Below are 24,500 nucleotides of genomic sequence, written 5' to 3'. Positions count from 1 at the left end.
CAGCTGGCTCCATCCGTGCATTAACTCATATAGAATTAGCATAGCGGAGCATCAAATCAAATTTATTTATAAAGCCCTTCGTACATCAGCTGATATCTCAAAGTGCTGTACAGAAACCCAGCCTAATACCCCAAACAGCAAGCAATGCAGGTGTAGAAGCACGGTGGCTCGGAAAAACTCATTAGAAAGGCCAAAACCTAGGAAGGAACCTAGAGAGGAACCAGGCTATGTGGGGTAGCCAGTCCTCTTCTGGCTGTGCCGGGTGGAGATTATAACAGAACATGGCCAAGATGTTCAAATGTTCATAAATGACCAGCATGGTCAAATAATAATAAGGCTGAACAGTTGAAACTGGAGCAGCAGCACGGCCAGGTGGACTGGGGACAGCAAGGAGTCATCATGTCAGGTAGTCCTGGGGCATGGTCCTAGGGCTCAGGTCCTCCGAGAGAGAGAAAGAGAGAAAGAGAGAATTAGAGAGAGCACACTTAGATTCACACAGGACACCGAATAGGACAGGAGAAGTACTCCAGATATAACAAACTGACCCTAGCCCCCCGACACATAAACTACTGCAGCATAAATACTGGAGGCTGAGACGGGAGGGCATGCTCTCCACTGGCTCCATCCGTACATTAACTCGTATAGAATTAGCATAGCTTAGCATTCACTGCCTCCCCACGACTGATGCAGCCTGTGGCACCCATTTACTCCACAGGGGGCTGCTGAGTGGAATGGTATCAAACCCATGTTTTTTATTTGTTTGATACGATTCAATATATTCCATTCCAGCCATTACTTTGAGCCTATCCTCCTTAATTAATGTGCTACAGGCCGCCTGTGACGCACACACGCACACACAGTCACACACAAACAGTCACACACAGTCACACACAAACAGTCACACACGCATGCACACACACTCACACACACTCACACACACACACACGATTATTCCTATGCAGCTGTGTTAATGTTTGTCTGTATTTAAACCGTTCTCACGTCTCCCCCAAGGTTCACAGCTAGCACTTCTGATTCAAAGTCATCAGTAATGGAGACGCTCCTAGGCAGACTAGGAGACACAAGTTAACCTACTGTCACTACTACTGCTGCTGCCTCGAGGCAGACTTGGAGACACAGGTTAACCTACTGTCACTACTACTGCTGCTGCCTCGAGGCAGACTAGGAGACACAGGTTAACCTACTGTCACTACTACTGCTGCTGCCTCGAGGCAGACTAGGAGACACAGGCTAACCTACTGCTGCCTCGAGGCAGTCTAGGAGGCACAGGTTAACCTACTGTCACTACTACTGCTGCCTCGAGGCAGTCAAGGAGACACAGGTTAACCTACTGTCACTACTACTGCTGCTGCCTCGAGGCAGACTAGGAGACACAGGATAACCTACTGCCACTACTACTGCTGCCTCGAGGCAGACTAGGAGACACAGGTTAAGGCAATAAATAGGCCATGGTGGCGAAGTAATTACACTATAGCAATTAAACACTGGAATGGTAGTTGTGCAGATGATGACGTGCAAGTAGAGATACTGGGGTGCAAAGGAGAAAGATAAATAAATAAATGAATTAATTAATACAGTATGGGGATGAGGTAGTTGGATGGGCTGTGTACAGGTGCAGTGATCTGTGAGCTGCTCTGACAGCTGGTATTTAAAGCTAGTGAGGGAGATATGAGTATCCAGCTTCATTGATTTTTGCAGTTTGTTCCAGTCATTGGCAGCAGAGAACTGGAAGGAAAGGCGGCCAAAGGAGGAATTGGTTTTTAGAGTGACCAGTGAGCTATACCTGCTGGAGCGCGTGCTACGAGTTTGTGCTGCTATGGTGACCAGTGAGCTGAGATAAGGCGGGACTTTACCTAGCAGAGACTTGCAGATGACCTGGAGCCAGTGGGTTTGGAGATGAGTATGAAGCGAGGGCCAGCCAACGAGCGTACAGGTCGCAGTGGTGGGTAGTATATGGGGCTTTGATGACAAAACGGAATGCACAATGGGGACTTTTCACTCTAAGATGGTTAGGACTTAGGACCCCTCTCACATGATGTTAGGACTCAGGACCCCTGTCACATGATGTTAGGACTCAGGACCCCTGTCACATGATGTTAAGACTTAGGACCCCTGTCACATGATGTTAAGACTTAGGACCCCTGTCACATGATGTTAAGACTTAGGACCCCTGTCACATGATGTTAGGACTTAGGACCCCTGTCACATGATGTTAGGATTTAGGACCCCTGTCACATGATGTTAGGACTTAAGACCCCTGTCACATGATGTGAAGACTTAGGACACCTGTCACATGATGTTAAGACTTAGGACACATGTCACATGATGTTGGGATTTGAGACCGCTGTCACACTACCTCTGTAGTTGTAAGTGTGTTATTGAGGGTGTTGGAAGTGTGTTATTGTGGGTGTTGGAAGTGTGTTATTGAGGGTGTTGGAAGTGTGTTATTGAGGGTGTTGGAAGTGTGTTATTGAGGGTGTTGGAAGTGTGTTATTGAGGGTGTTGGAAGTGTGTTATTGAGGGTGTTGGAAGTGTGTTATTGAGGGTGTTGGAAGTGTGTTATTGAGGGTGTTGTAAGTGTGTTATTGAGGGTGTTGTAAGTGTGTTATTGAGGGTGTTGGAAGTGTGTTATTGAGGGTGTTTGAACAGAGAATGCAGTTGTTTTGATGTTTGTAATCACTTTAGACTTTGATGTGTGAAAACTGTTGTTCACAGGGTATTTCAATGATGTAAACCTTTCTGTACTCAAGTTTTTCTATCGGTTTGAATCTATTTGTTCTTACGTCTCGTGGTGGTGGTGTCCTCAGTGTACAATGTAAAACACCAAATGATGCATGCAGAGCAGATTTAGGACGATTCCCGCTAATTATCAAAATCCAGAAAAGAGCTGTTAGATTCTAAAACCAGTGAAAAATAAGTGATTCCTTCCATATTATATAACAAAGCCCCTCTCCTACAGAGGGATGAAACTAGAGAGGAGTTCCCTCAGGCAGCTTGTACAGGGACTCTGCTCGCAAACACAGAGTCCACAGAGCCCCAGGACAGCAACACAATTAGACCCAAACTAATCATTGAGAAAACGAAAATATTGTTCAATTGGAAAGAATCAACAACAAAACAGAGCAAACTGGAATGCTATTTGACCCCAAACAGAGAGTACACAGTGGCAGAATACCTGACCACTGTGACTGACCCAAAATTATGGAAAGCTTTGACTATGTACAGACTCAGTGAGCATAGCCTTGCTATTGAGAAAGGCCGCCGTAGGCAGACATGGCTCTCAAGAGAAGACAGTCTATGTGCACACTGCCCACAAAATGAGTTGGAAACTGAGCTGCACTTCCTAACCTCCTGCCCAATGTATGACCATATTAGAGACACATATTTCCCTCAGATTACACATAGATTTAGAAAACAAACCCGATTTTGATAAACTCCCATATCTATTGGGTGAAATAACACAGTGGGCATCACAGCAGCAAGATTTGTGACCTGATGCCACAAGAAAAGGGCAACCAGTGAAGAACAAACACCACTGTAAATACAACCCATATTTATGTTGATTTATTTTCGCTTTTGAAAATTGTTACAAGACTGTACATATCCAATAACATTTGATATGTGAAATATTATTAAATACTTCAGTGTTTACAGTTAATTTTTAATTGATTATTTACCTTGTTTTTTTTGTCCCTTGTAGTTTAGTATCTATTTATCTATTTATTTATTTATCTATAAACATATATTTCCCATGAAGCCCTTTGAAACATCTGCTCTCCACTATGCTTGGTCTAAACAGCTTTAAGTATCTCAGGGGTCATTTTCAATTCAACAATTCAAACATCACAGACCCGATGTTCCACTAAAGACAAATAATTAACATTGTTTCATGCTATGATGACGAAGATTAAACTATACCCCCGTTGGTTTTACTTCCCTTCCACCCCCCCCCCCCCCCACACACTCCCCCACCCCCACCCCCCGATCTCCTCCTTCCCCACCTCTCATGTGGTCGGCCATGTTCAAGGTTCTGCTCTCATGCACAGAGAGACAGAGCCTTTCTATATTTCCTCCACGTCTAAATGCCTTGGACAGGAACCCTCTGGAAAGTCTGATAATTCTGGGGGTAAAAACCGTCAGGAAATGTCATGAATAGGCTCCACGTGGAATACCAATGACTGGGCTGAGAGACGGAGACACACGTAGAGACACAGGGTTCACAGGGTTCACACACACACACACACACACACACACATACACACACACTCTCTCTCACACGTTCACAAATGTCTCAGGGGCAGATTTAGCATTAGACTTTGGCCCGTTGTAGCTGCCTGTCTGGTCCTTCCCCTGGTCCTTCCCCTGGTCCTTTCCCTGGTCCTTTCCATGGTCCTTTCCCCTGATCCTTTCCCCTGGTCCTTTCCCTGGTCCTTTCTCAGTCCCTTTCCCCTGGTCCTTTCCCAGTCCCTTTCCCTGTCCCTTCACCTGGTCCTTTCCCTGGTCCTTTCCCTGTCCCTTTCCCTGGTCCTTTCCCTGGTCCTTTCCCTGGTCCTTTCCCCTTGTTCTTTCCCTTCTCCTTTCCCTGGTCCTTTCCCTGTCCTTTCCCTGTCCTTTCCCTGGTCCTTTCCCTGTCCTTTCCCTGGTCCTTTCCCTGGTCCTTTCCCTGGTCCTTTCCCTGGTCCTTTCCCTGTCCCTTTCCCTGGTCCTTTCCCCTGGTCCTTTTCCCTGGTCCTTTCCCTGGTCCTTTCCCAGTCCCTTTCCCTGTCCTTTCCCTGGTGACCTGCATGGTCAAATAATAATAATCACAGGCAGAACAGTTGAAACTGGAGCAGCAGCACGGCCAGGTGGACTGGGGACAGCAAGGAGTCATCATGTCAGGTAGTCCTGAGGCATGGTCCTAGGGCTCAGGTCCTCCGAGAAAGAGAAAGAAAGAGAGAAAGAGAAAATTAGAGAGGGCATACTTCAATTCACACAGGACACCAGATAGGACAGGAGAAGTACTCCAGATATAACAAACTGACCCTAGCCCCCCGACACATAAACTACTGCAGCATAAATATTGGAGGCTGAGACATCAGGGGTCAGGAGACACTGTGGCCCCATCCGATGACACCCCCGGACACGGCCATTTGCAATGAGTGCTTTGGTGTTTCAGTCCTATCAGTTGTCAAGGTGCACTTGACTAAATTGTCCAGTATTTGAGACTTAATCTAGACTTGACTGTTAGTGATTCAACTACAGTACATCACAACCAACGTTACTAAGGACTCTCCACATGACACTGTCCTAACTGCCTAACCTCTGTCTCCCCTCACAGTGACGTGTCCCGTGATCGAGGTCCTAACAGCCCCCCTGTCTCTCCTCACAGTGACGTGTCGCATGAACGAGGTCCTAACAGCCCCTGTCTCCCCTCACAGTGACGTGTCCCATGAACGAGGTCCTAACAGCCCCTCTGTCTCTCCTCACAGTGACGTGTCCCGTGAATGAGGTCCTAACAGCCCCTCTGTCTCTCCTCACAGTGACGTGTCCCATGAACGAGGTCCTAACAGCCCCTCTGTCTCCCCTCACAGTGACGTGTCCCGTGATCGAGGTCCTAACAGCCCCCCTGTCTCTCCTCACAGTGACGTGTCGCATGAACGAGGTCCTAACAGCCCCTGTCTCCCCTCACAGTGACGTGTCCCATGAACGAGGTCCTAACAGCCCCTGTCTCCCCTCACAGTGACGTGTCCCATGAACGAGGTCCTAACAGCCCCTCTGTCTCTCTTCACAGTGACGTGTCCCATGAACGAGGTCCTAACAGCCCCTGTCTCTCCTCACAGTGACGTGTCCCGTGAACGAGGTCCTAACAGCCCCTGTCTCTCCTCACAGTGACGTGTCCCGTGAACGAGGTCCTAACAGCCTCCACGGGCGTCATCATGAGCCAGTCCCCCGGCAGCGGCTTCCCCCACTTTGAGTCCTGTTCGTGGGTGGTCAAGGTAGAGCCGGGCTACAACATCACGTTCACAATACAACACTTCCAGACCAGCCGGCAGTTTGACGAGTTGGAGATCTTTGACGGTGAGTGTCTAGTACTTTTTTAACGTTGTGGATACTATCTTTATTATTGTTATATATACTACCTGTATTGTTGTGTATATACTACCTGTATTGTTGTGTATATACTACCTGTATTGTTGTGTATATACTACCTGTATCGTTGTGTATATACTACCTGTATTGTTGTGTATTTACTACCTGTATTGTTGTGTATATACTACCTGTATTGTTGTGTATATACTACCTGTATTGTTGTGTATATACTACCTGTATTGTTGTGTATATACTACCTGTATTGTTGTGTATATACTACCTGTATTGTTGTGTATATACTACCTGTATTGTTATATATACTACCTGTATTGTTATATATACTACCTGTATTGTTGTGTATATACTACCTGTATCGTTGTGTATATACTACCTGTATTGTTGTGTATATACTACCTGTATTGTTATATATACTACCTGTATTGTTGTGTATATACTACCTGTATTGTTGTGTATATACTACCTGTATTGTTGTGTATATACTACCTGTATTGTTATATATACTACCTGTATTGTTGTGTATATACTACCTGTATTGTTGTGTATATACTACCTGTATCGTTGTGTATATACTACCTGTATTGTTGTGTATATACTACCTGTATTGTTACATATACTACCTGTATTGTTGTGTATATACTACCTGTATTGTTATATATACTACCTGTATTGTTGTGTATATACTGCCTGTATTGTTGTATATACTACCTGTATTGTTATATATACTACCTGTATTGTTGTGTATATTCTACCTGTGTTGTATTTACTACCTGTATTGTTGTGTATATACTACCTGTATTGTTGTGTATATACTACCTGTATTGTTGTGTATATACTACCTGTATTGTTATATATACTACCTGTATTGTTGTGTATATACTACCTGTATTGTTGTGTATATACTACCTGTATTGTTATATATACTACCTGTATTGTTGTGTATATTCTACCTGTGTTGTATTTACTACCTGTATTGTTGTGTATATACTACCTGTATTGTTGTGTATATACTACCTGTATTGTTGTGTATATACTACCTGTATTGTTATATATACTACCTGTATTGTTATATATACTACCTGTATTGTTGTGTATATACTACCTGTGTTGTATTTACTACCTGTATTGTTGTGTATATACTTCCTATATTGTTGTATATACTGCCTGTATTGTTGTAATTACTGCCTGTATTGTTATATATACTGCCTGTATTGTTGTAATTACTGCCTGTATTGTTGTATATACTGCCTGTATTGTTGTATATACTGCCTGTATTGTTGTAATTACTGCCTGTATTGTTGTATATACTGCCTGTATTGTTGTAATTATTGCCTGTTTTGTTGTATATACTGCCTGTATTGTTGTATATACTGCCTGTATTGTTGTATATACTGCCTGTATTGTTGTATATACTGCCTGTATTGTTGTATATACTGCCTGTATTGTTATATGTACTGCCTGTATTGTTGTATTTACTAACTGCATATACTGCCTGTCTATACTACCTGTGTTGCTGTACGTCATTCTTTAAGTCATACCACAGATTCTCAATTGGATTGAGGTCTGGGCTTTGACTATGACATTCCAAGACATTTAAAGGTTTCCTCTTAAACCACTCAAGTGTTACTTTTGCAGTAGGCTTAGGGTCATTGTCCTGCTGGAAGGTGAACCTCTGTCCCAGTCTCAAATTTCTGGAAGACTGAAACAGGTTTCCCTCATTTAGTTTCCCTCATTTAGCGCCATCCATCATTCCTTCAATTCTGAGCAGTTTCCCAGTACCTGCCGATGAAAAGACATTCCCACAGCATGATGCTAGCACCACCATGCTTCCTTGTAGGGATGGTGTTCTTGGAGTGTTGGGTTTGCGACAGACATAGCATTTTCCTTGATGGCAAAAAAGCTACATTTAAGTCTCATCTCACCAGAGTACTTCTTTCTTGCTTGGGGAGTCTCCCACCTTGTGGTGAACACCAAATGTGTTTGCATATTTTTTTCTGTACACTCTTCCATAAAGCCAAGCTCTATGGAGTGAACGGCTTAAAGTTGTCCTATGGACAGATACTCCAATCCAAGCTTTGCAGCTCCTTCAGGTTTATCTTTGGTCTCTTTGTTGACTCTCTGATTAATGGCCTCCTTGCCTGGTCAGTGAGTTTTGGTGGACGGCCCTCTCTTGGCAGGTTTGTTGTGATGCCATATTATTTAAAAAAATAATGGAAAATATTAATAATGGATTTATTGGTGCTCTGTGGGATGTTCAAAGTTTCTGATATTTTTTATAACCCAACCCTGATCTGTACTTCTCCACAACGTTGTCCCTGACCTGTTTGGAGAGCTCCTTGGTCTTCATGGTGCCGCTTGCTTGGTGGTGCGCCTTGCTTAGTGGTGTTGCAGACACTGGGGCCTTTCAGAACAGGTGTATATATACTGAGATCATGTGACACCTAGATTGCACACAGGTGGACTTTATTTAGCTAATTATGTGACTTCTGAAGGTAATTTGTTTCTGCTGTGACTTCTGAAGGTATTTGTGCCGCTTGCTTGGTTGTGCCCCTTGCTTAGTGGTGTTGTAGACTCTGGGCCCTTTCAGAGCAGGTGTGTGTATATATACTGAGCTCATGTGACAGATCATGTGACACTGAGTTTGCATATTGGTGGACTTTATTTAAACTAGACGGAAGTTTACATACATCTTAGACAAATACATTTAAAACACAGTTTTTCACAATTCCTGACATTTAATCCTATAAACAATTCCCTGTCTTAGGTCAGTTAGGATCACCACTTTATTTTAAGAATGTGAAATGTCAGAATAATAGTAGAGAGAATGATTTATTTCACCTTTTATTTATTTCATCACATTCCCAGTGGGTCAGAAGTTTACATAGTAGTATTTGGTAGCATTGCCTTTAAATTGTTGAACTTGGGTCAAACATTTTGGGTAGTCTTCCACAAGTTGCCCACAACAAGTTGGGTGAATTTTGGCCCATGTAACTGAGTCAGGTTTGTAGGCCTCCTTGCTCGCACACACTTTGTCAGTTCTGCCCACAAATTTTCTATATGATTGAGGTCAGGGCTTTGTGATGGCACTCCAACATCTATTTTGTGAAGTGCACCAGTCCCTCCTGCAGCAAAGTACTCCCACACAATGATACTGCCACCCCCTTCATCAGACCAGAGAACATTTCTCCAAGAAGTAAGATCTTTTGTCCCCATGTGCAGTTGCAATCCGTAGTCTAGCTTTTTTATGGTGGTTTTGAAGCAGTGGCTTCTTCCTTGCTGAGTGGCCTTTCAGGTTATGTCGATGTAGGACTCGTTTTACTGTGAATATAGATACTTTTGTACCTGTTTCCTCCAGCATCTTCATAAGGTCCTTGGCTGCTGTTCTGGGATTGATTCACACTTTTCGCACCAAAGTACGTTCATCTCTAGAGACAGAACGCGTCTCCTCCCTGAGCGGTATGATGGCTGCGTGGTCCAATGGTGTTTCTACTTGCGTGCTATTGTTTGTACAGATGAATGTGGTACCTTCAAGTGTTTGGAAATTGCTCCCAAGGGTGAACCAGACTTTTTTCTGAGGTCTTGGCTGATTTCTTTTGATTTTCCCATGATATCAAGCAAAGAGACACTGAGTTTGAAGGTAGGCCTTGAAATACATCCACAGGTACATCTCCAATTGACTCAAATGATGTCAATTAGCCTATCAGAAGATTCTAAAGCCATGACATCATTTTCTGGAATTTATCAAGCTGTTTAAAGGCACAGTCAACTTAGTGTATGTAAACTTCTGACCCACTGGAATTGTGATACAATGAATTATAAGTGAAATTATCTGTCTGTTAACAATTGTTGGAAAAATGACTTGTGTCATGCACAAAGTAGATGTCCTAACCGACTTGCCAAAACTATAGTTTGTTCATTAATAAGACATTTGTGGAGTGGTTGAAAATGAGTTTTAATGTCTCCAACCTAAAACTAAACTTCCCACTTCAGCACGCACGACTTTTCCATTTTTTATTATTTAGAATTTTTTGAAATAAGTTTTCTTTTTTCACTTCACTTCACCGTTTTAGACTATTCTGTGTATGTCCATTACATGAACCCCAAAATCCATTTAAATTACATCGTAGTGCAACAAAATAGGAAATACGCCAAGGTGGTGTATCAAGGCATAAGGCGAGAACCAGATTTAGACACAGGAGGCAGATGGTTGGAGTTTTACAATGTTTATTCATCCAAAAGGGTAGGCAAGAGAATGGTCGTTGACAGGCAAAAAGGTCGAAACCAGATCAGTCCAGGAGGTACAGAGTGGCAGACAGGCTCGTGGCAGGCAGAATGGTCAGGCAGGTGGGTACAAAGTCCAGAAACAGGCAAGGGTCAAAACCAGGAGGACTAGAAAAAGGAGAATGCAAAAAGCAGGAGAACGGGGAAAACGATGGTTGACTTGAAAACATACAAGACGAACTGACACAGAGAGACAGGAAACACTGGGATAAATACACTGGGGAAACAGTGGTGTCCAGAACAACATCTCGGAATGCACAACTCATCGGTTCTTTTCACGGATGGGCTATTGCAGCGGACGACAACACCGGGTTGCACTCCTATTAGCTAAAAACAAGAAGAAAAGGCTCCAGTGGGCATGCGATCACTAACACTGGACCACTGAGGAGTAGAAAAACATTGCCTGGTCCGACGAATCCTGGTTCCTGTTGCAGCATGCTGATGGCAGTGTCAGGATGTGGCGTAAGCAGTAGGAGTCCATAAACCATGAACCAATCCTGCCTGGTGTTGATGGTACAGGCTGGTGGCGGTGGTGTAATGGTGTGGAAAATTTTAAGTCCCTTGATAGCAAATTAGCAACGTTTGAATGCCACACCTCATAGAATCCATGCCCCAAATAATTCAGAATGTTCTGGAGGCAAAGGGGGGTTTGACCCAATACTAGAAAGGTGTACATAACAAACTGGCCGCTGATGACTGAACATTTTCCATTTTGTTGTCACACACTTTCTGATTAGATAGCTAACTAACAATCTCATCTCATTATTTATGCACATGGCCTGAACAAAATATCTGCTCCAACAGTCCTATTTTTGTCAGACAAACTAACTAACTATGCTCACAAGCAGGCCCAGAAAATAGCGGTGTTCATTTGGTGTCAAGGATGAGTTCACTTTTTGCGCCCATCCAGTGTTCGCACAAAGTAGCACAGATTACTAGCCAGACTAACTACCATGGTAGCTAGAGAGAGCCTAACTACATTGCTGGCTAGCTAGCTAACTAACGTTAACTAAGTGAGAATGTGATGAGGACAGGGCTGCTACTGTCATGACTCTCTCTCTCTCACTCTCTCCTTCTCCTTTCTTTCTTTCTGTCTTTGTTTCTTTCTTTGTTTCTTTCTTTCTTTCTTTGGTGAGGATCATGGGTGCCAGATTAGCCCAAACCCCCTCTCTCCCAAAGGAGAGGAAAGGGGGAATTCGGACGGTTTTATCACTTAACAAAACCGGACTGTTATACCTTGTAATATACCTTGCAGACCGAATCGTAAATACCACTCTTTGGCTCTGCAGTATGGAGAATTAATAAATTCCTATACAATGTGATTGTTTAATTAGTTAGTAAATAAATCATTAAGCCAATTTGTGTATTGCTGAGGCTAGGGTTCGTGCAGATATCCAAGGATTATGCAACATTTAGAAATAGACTGATATGAGGAAATAAATGATTGATATCTTCATATTATTGTGTTAATTCGGGAAACGGTAACTCATTAAATAAACTTTTCACGTGGTGCCCCAAATTAAAAAATAGTTAATTGTTACATTATTAATTTAATTGAGTATGAATTAAACGTTGGAGGTAATTATTCAATAAATTGCAGTCATCACATGAATGATAGTCACTTCACGACACTACTCATCGTCAAACCACCATGCATAGTCTCTCTCGCATCGTGATTGTAGGGCTGAATGATGTACAATGAGCAGCTCGTAGAGCGCCCTCTTCAGGCAACCATTAAAACATTCAAAAAATTACTAGAAATGAGCAGACTTATTTGTTGATGTTATGTATATAATATGGCCACTTTATTAGTGGAAACAAATATTTATTTGAAAGGCTAATGTCGGTCTGACTCTACACACTACCAACCTCTCTAAAGACGTGGGTGAGCTGGAGAGAAATGGTCTGACTCTACACACTACCAACCTCTCTAAAGACGTGGGTGAGCTGGAGAGAAATGGTCTGACTCTACACACTACCAACCTCTCTAAAGACCTGGGTGAGCTGGAGAGAAGTGTTACTGATTCCTCTTTTTTTTTTTATCTTCCAACGAGCGGGGAGAGAACAGACGTGTAAGCCCTCGTGGGCTGCCAAACAGAGTGTGGATCGTTGGATTCTTGGATGGGAATCTGTTTCTCACTTCCCAGCTGCTATCTCTGCCATAGCAGCATGGGACCAAACTACACGGACGAGTACATTGGCAAAGCCTCAATAGAAAGAGCTTCTTTTGATTTAGGAGTTGACAGCTCCTGCTAACATGACAGACCACTAGAACTAGCATGTGTAGACGTGAAACCACATGCTAAACACCTCAAGGCATTTGAATCCTCCCCCAACTGGTCGAGCTGATCAGGATATCACTACTGATCATGTCTAAACAGTTATTGACCCCATCGGCTCGAAAGGACCATGAAAAAGAGTCACACCATCAATGTTTATGAGGTGTCATATGAACCCAGGGTTGTTAGAGGTTCATTATGTCATTTAAACCCAGGGTTGTAAGAGGTTCATTATGTCATATGAACCCAGGGTTGTTGGAGGAAGGGTTAGATGTAGGGTTGTAATGTGATGATGCAGTGTGTATTGTAAAGTACTATGTTGTTGTGAACTGTGATTAGTGGAGTGATGGTATGTGATGCGTCATTATGGGGGGGGGGGGGGGGGGGTAGTGAATGGAGGATGTCACATTTAAAGTAAGACAATAAGTCCAAGTCTCTCTCTCTCTTATCTATCTATACAGGTCCGTCCAGACAGAGTCCTCTCCTTGTCACTCTGAGTGGAAACTACTCATCTCCTCTCAGCATCACCAGCTCTAACAACAAGGTCTACCTCCACTGGTCCTTCGACCACACCACCAGCCACAAAGGCTTCCGCATACGATACTCAGGTGAGTCCATGAAGAGTGTGTGTGTGTGTGTGTGTGTGTGTGTGTGTGTCTCTAACAGGTGGTCTCATGTTTAAACCCTACGTGAGTTGTTATTCTGTTCTCTTTCCCTCCTAAAGATGAAGGATGTGTTGATATAAGGACAACTGCATTACGTTGGATGAGTTATCGCCGTATCAATATTTAAAGCGCTCCCTCTGTTACGTATCAACACTCCTCAGGCAGATTGACTAATCACCCCTCCATCGTTCTCCCTCTCTCACCACAGTCCTTCTTGCATCTGTACCGCCATCCCTCCCTCCCTCTCTCGCCAGAGTCCTCCCTGCCTCGTTCCCTCTCCCCGGCCGGATGTTGTTCTTTCACTCCCACCATCAAAGGTAGTGCACTATGTAGGGGAGATCTCCTCACAGGTTGGCTGAGTTAGTGGCAGGCATCTCCTCACAGGTTGGCTGAGTTAGTGGCAGGCATCTCCTCTCAGGTTGGCTGAGTTAGTGGCAGGCATCTCCTCACAGGTTGGTTGAGTTAATGGCAGGCATCTCCTCACAGGTTGGTTGAGTTAGTGGCAGGCATCTCCTCACAGGTTGGCTGAGTTAGTGGCAGACATCTCCTCACAGGTTGGCTGAGTTAGTGGCAGGCATCTCCTCTCAGGTTGGCTGAGTTAATGGCAGGCATCTCCTCACAGGTTGGCTGAGTTAGTGGCAGGCATCTCCTCTCAGGTTGGCTGAGTTAGTGGCAGGCATCTCCTCTCAGGTTGGCTGAGTTAGTGGCAGGCATCTCCTCTCAGGTTGGTTGGGTTAATGGCAGGCATCTCCTCACAGGTTGGCTGAGTTAGTGGCAGGCATCTCCTCACAGGTTGGTTGAGTTAGTAGCAGGCATCTCCTCTCAGGTTGGCTGAGTTAGTGGCAGGCATCTCCTCTCAGGTTGGTTGAGTTAATGGCAGGCATCTCCTCACAGGTTGGTTGAGTTAATGGCAGGCATCTCCTCTCAGGTTGGTTGAGTTAATGGCAGGCATCTCCTCTCAGGTTGGTTGAGTTAATGGCAGGCATCTCCTCTCAGGTTGGTTGAGTTAATGGCAGGCATCTCCTCACAGGTTGGCTGAGTTAGTGGCAGGCATCTCCTCACAGGTTGGCTGAGTTAGTGGCAGGCATCTCCTCACAGGTTGGTTGAGTTAGTTGCAGACAGCAGCTCATAGGTTGGTTGAGTTAGTGGCAGGCATCTCCTCACAGGTTGGTTGAGTTAGTTTGCAGACAGTAGCTCTCTTAGGTTGGTTGGCTTCATCAATATGGAGTTGCCTTCTGTATGAATACCTCAGTGGGAACCAGACAGATGGCGAGAACAGATTCTACGTTTTGTACTGTTTTCTTTATCAATCCATATTTTATCTCCATGGCCCTTTGTCATCTCCTCCATCACCAGCTGTAGGAACACACCTGCTTCCTCGCTCCCTTGCTCCCTCGCTCCCTCGCTCCCTTGCTCCCTTGCTCCCTCGCTCCCTCGCTCCCTCGTTCCCTCGTTCCCTCGCTCCCTCGTTCCCTCGTTCCCTCGCTCCCCTTCTTTTCTTTCTATCTCTTTTTTCTGTTCCCTTTCTTCCTTCCTTCTCTCCCTGTTTTGCACCCTATTCCCTACATAGTACACTTCTGTTCCAAATTAGGGAATAGGGTGCTATTTGGGATGCTGCCCAGAGCACCATGTAGGGAACACAGTGCTATTTGGGATGCTGCCCAGAGCACCATGTAGGGAACACAGTGCTATTTGGGATGCTGCCCAGAGCACCATGTAGGGAACACAGTGCTTTTTGGGATGCTGCCCAGAGCACCATGTAGGGAACACAGTGCTTTTTGGGATGCTGCCCAGAGCACCATGTAGGGAACACAGTGCTATTTGGGATGCTGCCCAGAGCACCATGTAGGGAACACAGTGCTATTTGGGATGCTGCCCAGAGCACCATGTAGGGAACACAGTGCTATTTGGGATGCTGCCCAGAGCACCATGTAGGGAACACAGTGCTATTTGGGATGCTGCCCAGAGCACCATGTAGGGAACACAGTGCTTTTTGGGATGCTGCCCAGAGCACCATGTAGGGAATACGGTGCTATTTGGGATGCAACCCTGGGCCTGAGCCAAAATCACAATGCACTGTCCCCCGGCTACTTTGTTTCCCTTATCTAACACCTATTGAATATGATCTGGTGTTTTACAGTGTTAAATCCCCATTATGGGGTTCCCTTATCTAGCACCTATTCCCCACCAATACAAAAAAAAAGTTTTAAAATGTTCTGCCTCTGTGAAACAATTTGTTTGAGAGAGAGAGCTACAGCGGCCCATAAACTGCATATACATCACTCGGTTAACAACGAACGGCCATAACTTTTTATACCGTAGGGGAATCTGAATTGTCTGTTCGTTGCGTTGGATGGGATACAGCGTTTCGGGTCCAGAATTAGCATTTTTATGGAGATATTTATAGCAATGTAGTCATTGAGATTAGCCATAATGAATGATACGCTTCTCTGTGTTCGTGGTCCACTTCCTCGCTAATCTCCCCTGCGCTCAATGCCACACTTCACGCCACACGTTATCATTCCAATGGGTATAATCTCAAATTCCTTCTCCTCTGACGTAGCTGCTCTACTGCTGTGTGTGTGTGTGTGTGTGTGTGTGTGTGTCCGTCCAGCAGTCTATATTTCAGATCCCCATGTAGTCCGAGAGAAACTCAACCCCAGACGTGTTGCATCACTCAGAATGGGATTGTTATAGTTGTATATTTAGCTGGCTACCAAAAACCGATATAGGATGTTTTTATATTGTGTATTTAGATATGTTATGATCTCTGGCCTCAGTCTAGCATCCATTTCTGTTTTGCAGCACACTGAGACGTCTCTGTGTCTCTCTCTCCCTTGTTTTGTTGTTTTTGAAAACACACCTAATTTAGATATTCCAGTTTTTCCATCTGTAGGTTCTCTACAGATAGTACGTATAACTATCTGTAGATAAACAACTGCTTGCTAAGTTGGGGCAAAGAAATATTTCTCAGTTAGAATACTGTTTAAATGCTCAGGTAGAATACTGTTTAAATGCTCAGGTAGAATACTGTTTAAATGCTCAGGTAGAATACTGTTTAAATGCTCAGTTAGAATACTGTTTAAATGCTCAGGTAGAATACTGTTTAAATGTTCAGGTAGAATACTGTTGTTGTACAGTATATTATATATGTTGTTGTACAGTATATTATCTCTGTCGTTGTACAGTATATTATCACTGTATATTATCACTGTCGCTGTACAGTATATTATCACTGTTGTTGTACAGTATATTATCTCTGTCGTTGTACAGTATATAATCACTGTATATTATCACTTTCGTTGTAAAGTATATTATTTCTGTCGTTGAACAGTATATTATCACTGTATATTATCACTGTCGTTGTACAGTATATTATCACTGTCGTTTAGTATATTGTCTCTGTCGTTGTACAGTATATTATCACTGTCGTTGTACAGTATATTATCTCTGTGGTTGTACAGTATATTATCTCTGTCGTTGAACAGTATATTATCACTGTCGTTGTACAGTATATTATCACTGTGGTTGTACAGTATATTAGCTCTGTCGTTGTACAGTATATTATCTCTGTCGTTGAACAGTATATTATCACTGTTGTTGTACAGTATATTATCACTGTCGTTGTACAGTATATTATCTCTGTCGTTGTACAGTATATTATCACTGTGGTTGTACAGTATATTATCTCTGTCGTTGTACAGTATATTATCACTGTCGTTTAGTATGTTGTCTCTGTCGTTGTACAGTATATTATCACTGTGGTTGTACAGTATATTATCACTGTCGTTGTACAGTATTTTATCACTGTTTCGACCAACTATTCTTGTTTATTCACAATATCACATGACAGCCCCCCCAACCTTCTCTTATATTAACAATGTTTTCACCAACTTTTGAAACTTATCAGACTTTTCAGACATTTAAACATAATATGTTTATTCACAGCAGCGTATTGCAGCCCAGCTAGCAAACTGTGGAAACTTTTCAGATTTAGTTCAAATATTTCAATGTTGTTGTTGTTGTTTTGTTTTCATTAAATGCGGTTGTTTGTTTATCCACAGCGGCATACTGCAGCCCACCTAGCAACCCTCTCAATGGAACAGTCCACAGTCAGACAGGCACCAAGCTAGGCAGTACCCTGCGCTTCAGCTGTGACCAGGGCTTTCGTCTGATTGGCCAAAGCAGTGCCACCTGCACCCGCACCCCCCAGGGGATTTATATATGGAACGCCCCCGTACCGCTCTGCCAAGGTAAGGATATAAACCACAGGGGATCTAAACATGGAACGCCCCCGTACCGCTCTGCCAAGGTCAGGATATGAACCACAGGGGATCTAAACATGGAACGCCCCCGTACCGCTCTGCCAAGGTAAGGACATGAAGAGTGGGGAGAACAAGTATTTGATACACTGCCGATTTTGCAGGTTTTCCTACTTACAAAGCATGTAGAGGTCTGTAATTTTTAATCATAGGTACACTTCAACTGTGAGAGACGGAATCTGAAATAAAAATCCAGAAAATCACATTGTATGATTTTTAAGTAATTAATTTGCATTTTATTGCCATGACATAAGTATTTGATCATTGATGATAAGAATTACAGACCTCTACATGCTTTGTAAGTAGGAAAACCTGCAAAATCGCCGGTGTATCAAATACTTGTTCTCCCCACTGTAAATATTCAGACTCTTTGCTATGAGACTCAACATTGAGTTCAGGTGCATCCTGTTTCCATTGATCATCCTTGAGATGTTTCTACAACTTGATTGTAGTCCACCTGTGGTAAATTCAATTGATTGGACACGATCTGGAAAGGCTCACACCTGTCTATATAACACACCTGTTTATATAACACACCTGTCTATATAAGGTCCCACAGTTGACAGTGCATGGTAGAGCAAAAACCAATCCATGAGGTCGAAGGAATTGTCCGTAGAGCTCCGAGACAGGATTGTGTCGAGGCACACATGTGGGGAAGGGTACCAAAACATTTCTGCAGCATCGAAGGTCCCCAAGAACACAGTGGCCTCCATCATTCTTAAATTGAAGAAGTTTGGAAACACAAAGACTCTTCCCAGAGCTGGCCGTCCGGCCAAACTGATGGTCAACGACATAACTCTATAGTTCCTCTGTGAAGATGGGAGAACCTTCCAGAAGGACAACCATCGGGGAGATGACCAAGAACCCGATGGTCACTCTGACAGAGGTCTAGAGTTCCTCCTTTGAGATGGGAGAACCTTCCAGAAGGACAACCATTTATGCAGCACTCCAGAAGTCAGGCCTTTATGTTAGAGTAGCCAGACAGAAGCCACTACTCAGTAAAAGGCACATTGCAGCCCACTTGGAGTTTTACAAAAGGCACCTAAAGGACTCTCAGACCATGAGAAACAAGATTCTACTCAGTCTGATGAAACTCAGTCTGATGAAACAAAGATTGAACTATTTGGTCTGAATGCCAAGCGTCACGTTTGGAGGAAACCTGGCACCATCCCTACAGTGAAGCATAGTGGTGGCAGCATCACGTCTGGAGGAAACCTGGCACCATCCCGTTGGGATGTTTTTCAGCGGAAGGATTGAGCGATGGTATCAAGGGAAAGATGAATGGAGCAAAGTACAGAGAGATCCTTGAGGAAAACCTGCTCCAGAGCACTCAGGACCTCAGACTGGGACGAAGGTTCACCCTCCAACAGGACAACAACCCTAAGCACACAGCCAAGACAACACAGGAGTGGCTTCAGGACAAGTCTCTGAATGTCCTTGAGTGGCCGCGCCACAGCCCAGACTTGAACCCAATTGAATATCTCTGGAGAGACCTTGAAAATAGCTGTGCAGCGACGCTCCCTATCCAACCTGACAAGAGCTTGAGAGGATGTGTAGAGTACAATGGGAGAAACACCTCAAAAAACAGGTGTGCCAAGCTTGTAGCGTCATACCCAATACGACTCGAGGCTGTAATCGCTGCCAAAGGGACTTCAACAAAGTACAGAGTAAAGGGTCTGAATACTTACGTAAATGTCAAATATTTTCTTTATATAGAAATTTGCAAAATTGTCTATAAACCTGTTTTTCCTTTGTCATTATTGGGGTATTGTGTGTAGATTGTTGAGGAAACAAAACTATTTAATACATTTTATAATAAGTCTGTAAAGTAAAAAAAATGTGGAAAAAGTCAAGAGGTCTGAATACTTTCTGAATGCACTGCATATTTAATGAATACAACTATTTCGATGGAAGTGATGGTCTACTCAGTTTCTTTGAGGCTTCTGTGCCTACAAGTTTTTACCTCTACCACTTAGCACTTAATTGGCCAAAATAGGACAAACTCAGTGGCTGATTCAAAGGAAGAAATGGAAGCCACTTCAACAAGCTGCCTAGACTGGATTGGGGCTTCAGACATAAACTCAGCAAAAAAAGAAACAGCCCTTTTTTCAGGTCTTTCAATGATAATTAGTTTAAAAAAAATCACAGATCGTCATTGTAAAAGGGTTTAAAAACTGTTTCGCATGCTTGTTCAATGAAGCATTGGGGCGACAGATAGCCTAGTGGTTTGAGTGTTGGACTTGTAACCGAAAGGTTGCAAGATCGAATCCCCGAGCAGACAAGGTAAAAATATGTCGTACTGCTCGTTGTGTGCGTGATTTCCTGCAAGACAGGAATGTCAGTGTTCTGCCATGGTTAGCCAAGAGCCCGGATCTCAATCCCATTGAGCACGTCTGGGACCTGTTGGATCGGAGGGTGAGGGCTAAGGCCATTCCTCCCGGAAATGTCCGGGAACTTGCAGGTGCCTTGCAGGTGCCTTGGTGGTAACATCTCACAGCAAAAACTTGCAAATCTGGTGCAGTCCATGGGGAGATGCACTGCAGTACTTAATGCAGCTGGTGGCCACACCAGATACTGACTGTTACTTTTGATTTTGACCACCCCCCCTTTGTTCATTGACACATTATTCAATTTCTGTTAGTCACATGTCTGTGGAACTTGTTCAGTTTATGTCTCAGTTGTTGAATCTTGTTATGTTGATACAAATACATACACATGTTAAGTTTGCTGAAAATAAACGCAGTTGACAGTGAGATGATGTTTATTTTTTTGCTGAGTTTACATAAATACTGAATTGACCTGACCTGAATGATTCTACAGTGTTCTTTTCTTTTATCTATTCAGATTGGTGCCGATTCAGACTTAGGAAATGCCTTTCCTACTCACACATTAAGAGTATTTACCTTATTCAGTCGCTGTATAAAGATCGGGAGACAGGCGTCGGAATGCGTAATAGTGCTTATTATTTCTATACCTCAAACTACAGCGTTTACCATGTAAAGGCAAGGGGAAGAACACTGAACAAACACGTATACAAACCCAAACAAAAGAACGAGGATTACCTCAAATAAATAACACAAGCGCACAATGATTTACACACGGGATGAGACCCGTAATCATCTGCGCAATCCACAGCGGTACGAAAGCCAAAACACAAAGCACAGGGACTCACAGGCACCAACGTACATAGTACCAATAATCAACAATACAATGGTGAACCAAGGGCTTATCCAGTTACTAATCTCTTTATACAGTTACTCTGGGAATAGGGACCAGCTGTGCGTAATGAAAGTTACGGAGGGATCGGTGACAGTTGCGTAACTCTGCAGGTGTGAGTAAATTTAATTCAAACATTTTTTTTCCAGTACATTCATCTTAAGCCATCCGCAAAACACCAGTCTCAACGTCAACAGTGAAGAGGCGACTCCGGGATGTTATCCTTCTAGGCAGAGTTCCTCTGTCCAGTCTCAACATCAACAGTGAATAGGCGACTCCGGGATGTTATCCTTCTAGGCAGAGTTCCTCTGTCCAGTCTCAACATCAACAGTGAAGAGGCGACTCCGGGATGTTATCCTTCTAGGCAGAGTTCCTCTGTCCAGTCTCAACATCAACAGTGAAGAGGCGACTCCGGGATGTTATCCTTCTAGGCAGAGTTGCAAAAAAAAAAGCCATATCTCAGACTTGCCAAAAATATATATATATTAAGATGGGGAAAAAAACAGACACTGGTCACGGGTACTATTTAATGAAGCTGCCAGTTGAGGACTTGTGAGTTGTCTTGTTTCTCTAATGTACTTTTCTTCTTGCTCTGTTGTGCACCGGGGCCTCCCACTCTTTCTATTCTGGTTAGAGCTCGTTTGCGCTGATCTGTGAAGGGAGTAGTACACAGCGATGTACGAGATCTTCAGTTTCTTGGCAATTTCTTGCATGGAATAGTCTTCATTTCCCAGAACAAGAATAGACTGACGAATTTCAGAAGGAAGCTATTTATTTCTTGTCGTTTTGAACCCACAAATGCTGATGCTCCAGATACTCAACTAGTCTAAAGTAGGCCAAGTGTATTTCTTATTTAATCAGAACAGTTTTCAGTGGTGCTAACATAATTGCAAAAGGGTTTTCTAATGATCAATTAGCGTTTTAAAATGATACATTTGGATTAGCTAACACAACATGCCATTGGAACACAGAAGAGATAGTTGCTGATAATGGGCCTCTGTACCCCTATGTAGATATTCCCTTAAACATTCTGCTGTTTCCAGCTACAATAGTCATTTACAACATTAACAATGTCTACACTGTATTTCTGATTAATTTTATGTAATTTTAATGGACCAGAAATGTGCTTTTCTTAAAATAACCAGGTCAAGTGACCCCAAACTCTTGAACAGTAGTGTACATATTCTTCTCTGTTTCAGCACCAATTGGTCGATGAAGAAAATACTCTAATCTTGTAGATGACCTAGGTTTTGGAATTCTGAATCATAAAAAACAGGTTTTGGGGAGCCTTTACGCACTAAAGAAAATGAAAAAAGTGGTTTAATTAGTTCTGAAAATGTAACCCATCAAATACAAAACAACAGATGTAAACTAACATTGAAGTTTCCCGACAATTCAGAGAGAAAAAGGGAAATAATATGAACATAATAACACAAAGAATAAATCCACAATGAGTATCGATAACGTGGCTATGTACACGCAGTACCAGTACCAATGAGCAGGGGTACGAGGTCATTGAGGTAGGGGTTGTAACGAGTCAATGAGCAGGGGTACGAGGTCATTGAGGTAGGGGTTGTAACGAGTCAATGAGCAGGGGTACGAGGTCATTGAGGTAGGGGTTGTAACGAGTCAATGAGCAGGGGTACGAGGTCATTGAGGTAGGGGTTGTAACGAATCAATGAGCAGGGGTACGAGGTCATTGAGGTAGGGGTTGTAACGAGTCAATGAGCAGGGGTACGAGGTAATTGAGGTAGATATGTACTAATAGGGGTAGTGGTTGTAACGGGGTTGTACCGGGGTTGTACCGGGGTTGTAACGGGGGTTGTAACGGGGGTTGTAGCGGGGTTGGAACAGGGGTTGGAACGGGGTTGGAACGGGGGTTGTACCGGGGTTGTACCGGGGTTGTACTGGGGTTGTAACCGGGGTTGTAACGGGGGTTGTACCGGGGTTGTAACGGGGTTGTAACGAGTGCGCTGAAAGTCAGGAAGAAAGTTCAGGGAGTGTTTAATTTTTTTTTTAAATAAACAATGAACACGAAACACAAACAACACACCGACATGAAAACAGAGTCAATAACATATGAGGAAAGAACCAAGGGGAGTGGCAGATATAGAGAAGATAATCAAGGAGATGATGGAGTCCAGGTGAGTGTCATGAGGCTCAGGTGCGCAAGACGATGGTGACAGGTGTGCGGGATAATCAGCAGCCTGATCACCTAGAGGCCGGAGAGGGAGTATACGTGACGGGGGTAAAGTGACTCGTCAACAGGATAGATTATAAACGGTAGCAGCAGCACATGTAATGAGTCAACAGAGTTAGAGGTGACAAGGGTCAATCCAGATAGTTAAACCAAAAGATACCCAGATTATCTCAGATTCAGATCTATTATCCCACCAGTGGGAAATTCATTTGGTCATGTGCCTAATAAGACAGTACACAAAACATGAAAACACAGAAACTACACAATATAATTAACTAGAAGTGCTTTTGCTACACATTGAAAGTGAATGTGCAGTATGCTGTATATTGGAGGGATCATCAGACTATCCATTCTACAGCCTAATGGCTGATGGTATAAAACAGTCCCCATATCCGTCTGTTTTCATTTTCTTTTGAAGAAGTCTTCCCTCTTGCCCGGCTGCTGCTGTGACTCAGTTTTGAGTCTGTCTTGTAAAATGCTTTAAAGATGTAGAAGGATGAGTTTGGTGTACAGTACTCGATCTATAGCAATTATCCTTCCCGCCGTCTTAGTCGAGCGCTGAAGCTTGACTTGGTCTTGCACTCGCATGTTCACAAACACTCATTTCAGAGCAAAGGACAACACACTCTGCAGGTCGGATTTATAGAACATTTGTAAGATATTGAGGTTGAAAGAAAAAACATTCTCTGTTGCAACTTCCAGGTCATCGGCGCAGGCCGTCGTCAGGGCCGTCGTCAGGGCTGTCGTCAGGGCCGTCGTCAGGGCCGCCCAGTCAGTGGATTCAAAACAGTCCTGGTGGTCTTCTGTCTCTTCAGGAGTGTAACATATTGCTGATGTGATGGTAAATGTTCAGGTAGATTGCACATGTTAAAGTCTCCCATGATTAGCTGTTTATGCTTCAGGTGACTCTGTTTTCCGCCTGGGATACAAGGTCATGAATCAAGTCGGCAGCTATTCGGGTGTGAATGGAGGGGGCTATGTAGACAATAAATAGTCAACCTGATTTATTTCTCATGGCAGGTGGTACGGCCCTAAGCTTTAGAGCAAGAAGTTCAATATCTTTAGTACAGACCTTGTGCTTAGTTTTAATGTGGGCAGGACTGCAATATTTCTCGTTGATGAATGCACAAATTCCACCGTCTTTTCTCTTACCAGAGTTGATGTTTCGGTCCATTCTAACGATTGTGTAGCCATCCAGCTACACAGCGGAGGAGGGATCCTGTTCTGTAAGCTCAGGTCCCAGGTCCCAGGTCCCAGGTCCAAGGTCTCAGGTCTCAGGTCCCAGGTCCCAGGTCCCAGGTCCCAGGTCCCAGATCCCAGGTCTCAGGTCTCAGGTCTCAGGTCCCAGGTCCCAGGTCCCAGATTCCAGGTCTCAGGTCTCAGGTCTCAGGTCTCAGGTCTCAGGTCCCAGGTCCCAGGTCCCAGGTCCCAG

At 43.7% G+C, this 24,500-nt stretch overlaps 1 protein-coding gene across 1 annotated transcript in view; it reads left to right on the top strand.

Annotated features, from left to right (window-relative positions):
• LOC139391626 (CUB and Sushi multiple domains 2) overlaps positions 1-24,500 on the top strand; it is a 772,990-nt gene that overhangs the window by 649,677 nt on the left and 98,813 nt on the right. The window contains exons 48-50 of the mRNA XM_071139005.1: positions 5,887-6,075; positions 13,127-13,273; positions 17,395-17,583. Coding sequence (XP_070995106.1) covers positions 5,887-6,075; positions 13,127-13,273; positions 17,395-17,583 — 525 coding nt within the window. The remainder of the gene's footprint in view (positions 1-5,886; positions 6,076-13,126; positions 13,274-17,394; positions 17,584-24,500) is intronic.

Source organism: Oncorhynchus clarkii, chromosome 32 (genome assembly GCF_045791955.1).
Source record: "Oncorhynchus clarkii lewisi isolate Uvic-CL-2024 chromosome 32, UVic_Ocla_1.0, whole genome shotgun sequence".
NCBI lineage: Eukaryota > Metazoa > Chordata > Actinopteri > Salmoniformes > Salmonidae > Oncorhynchus > Oncorhynchus clarkii.
Note: the sequence above shows the minus strand (reverse complement) of the source record. Positions and strands in the feature narration are given on the sequence as shown.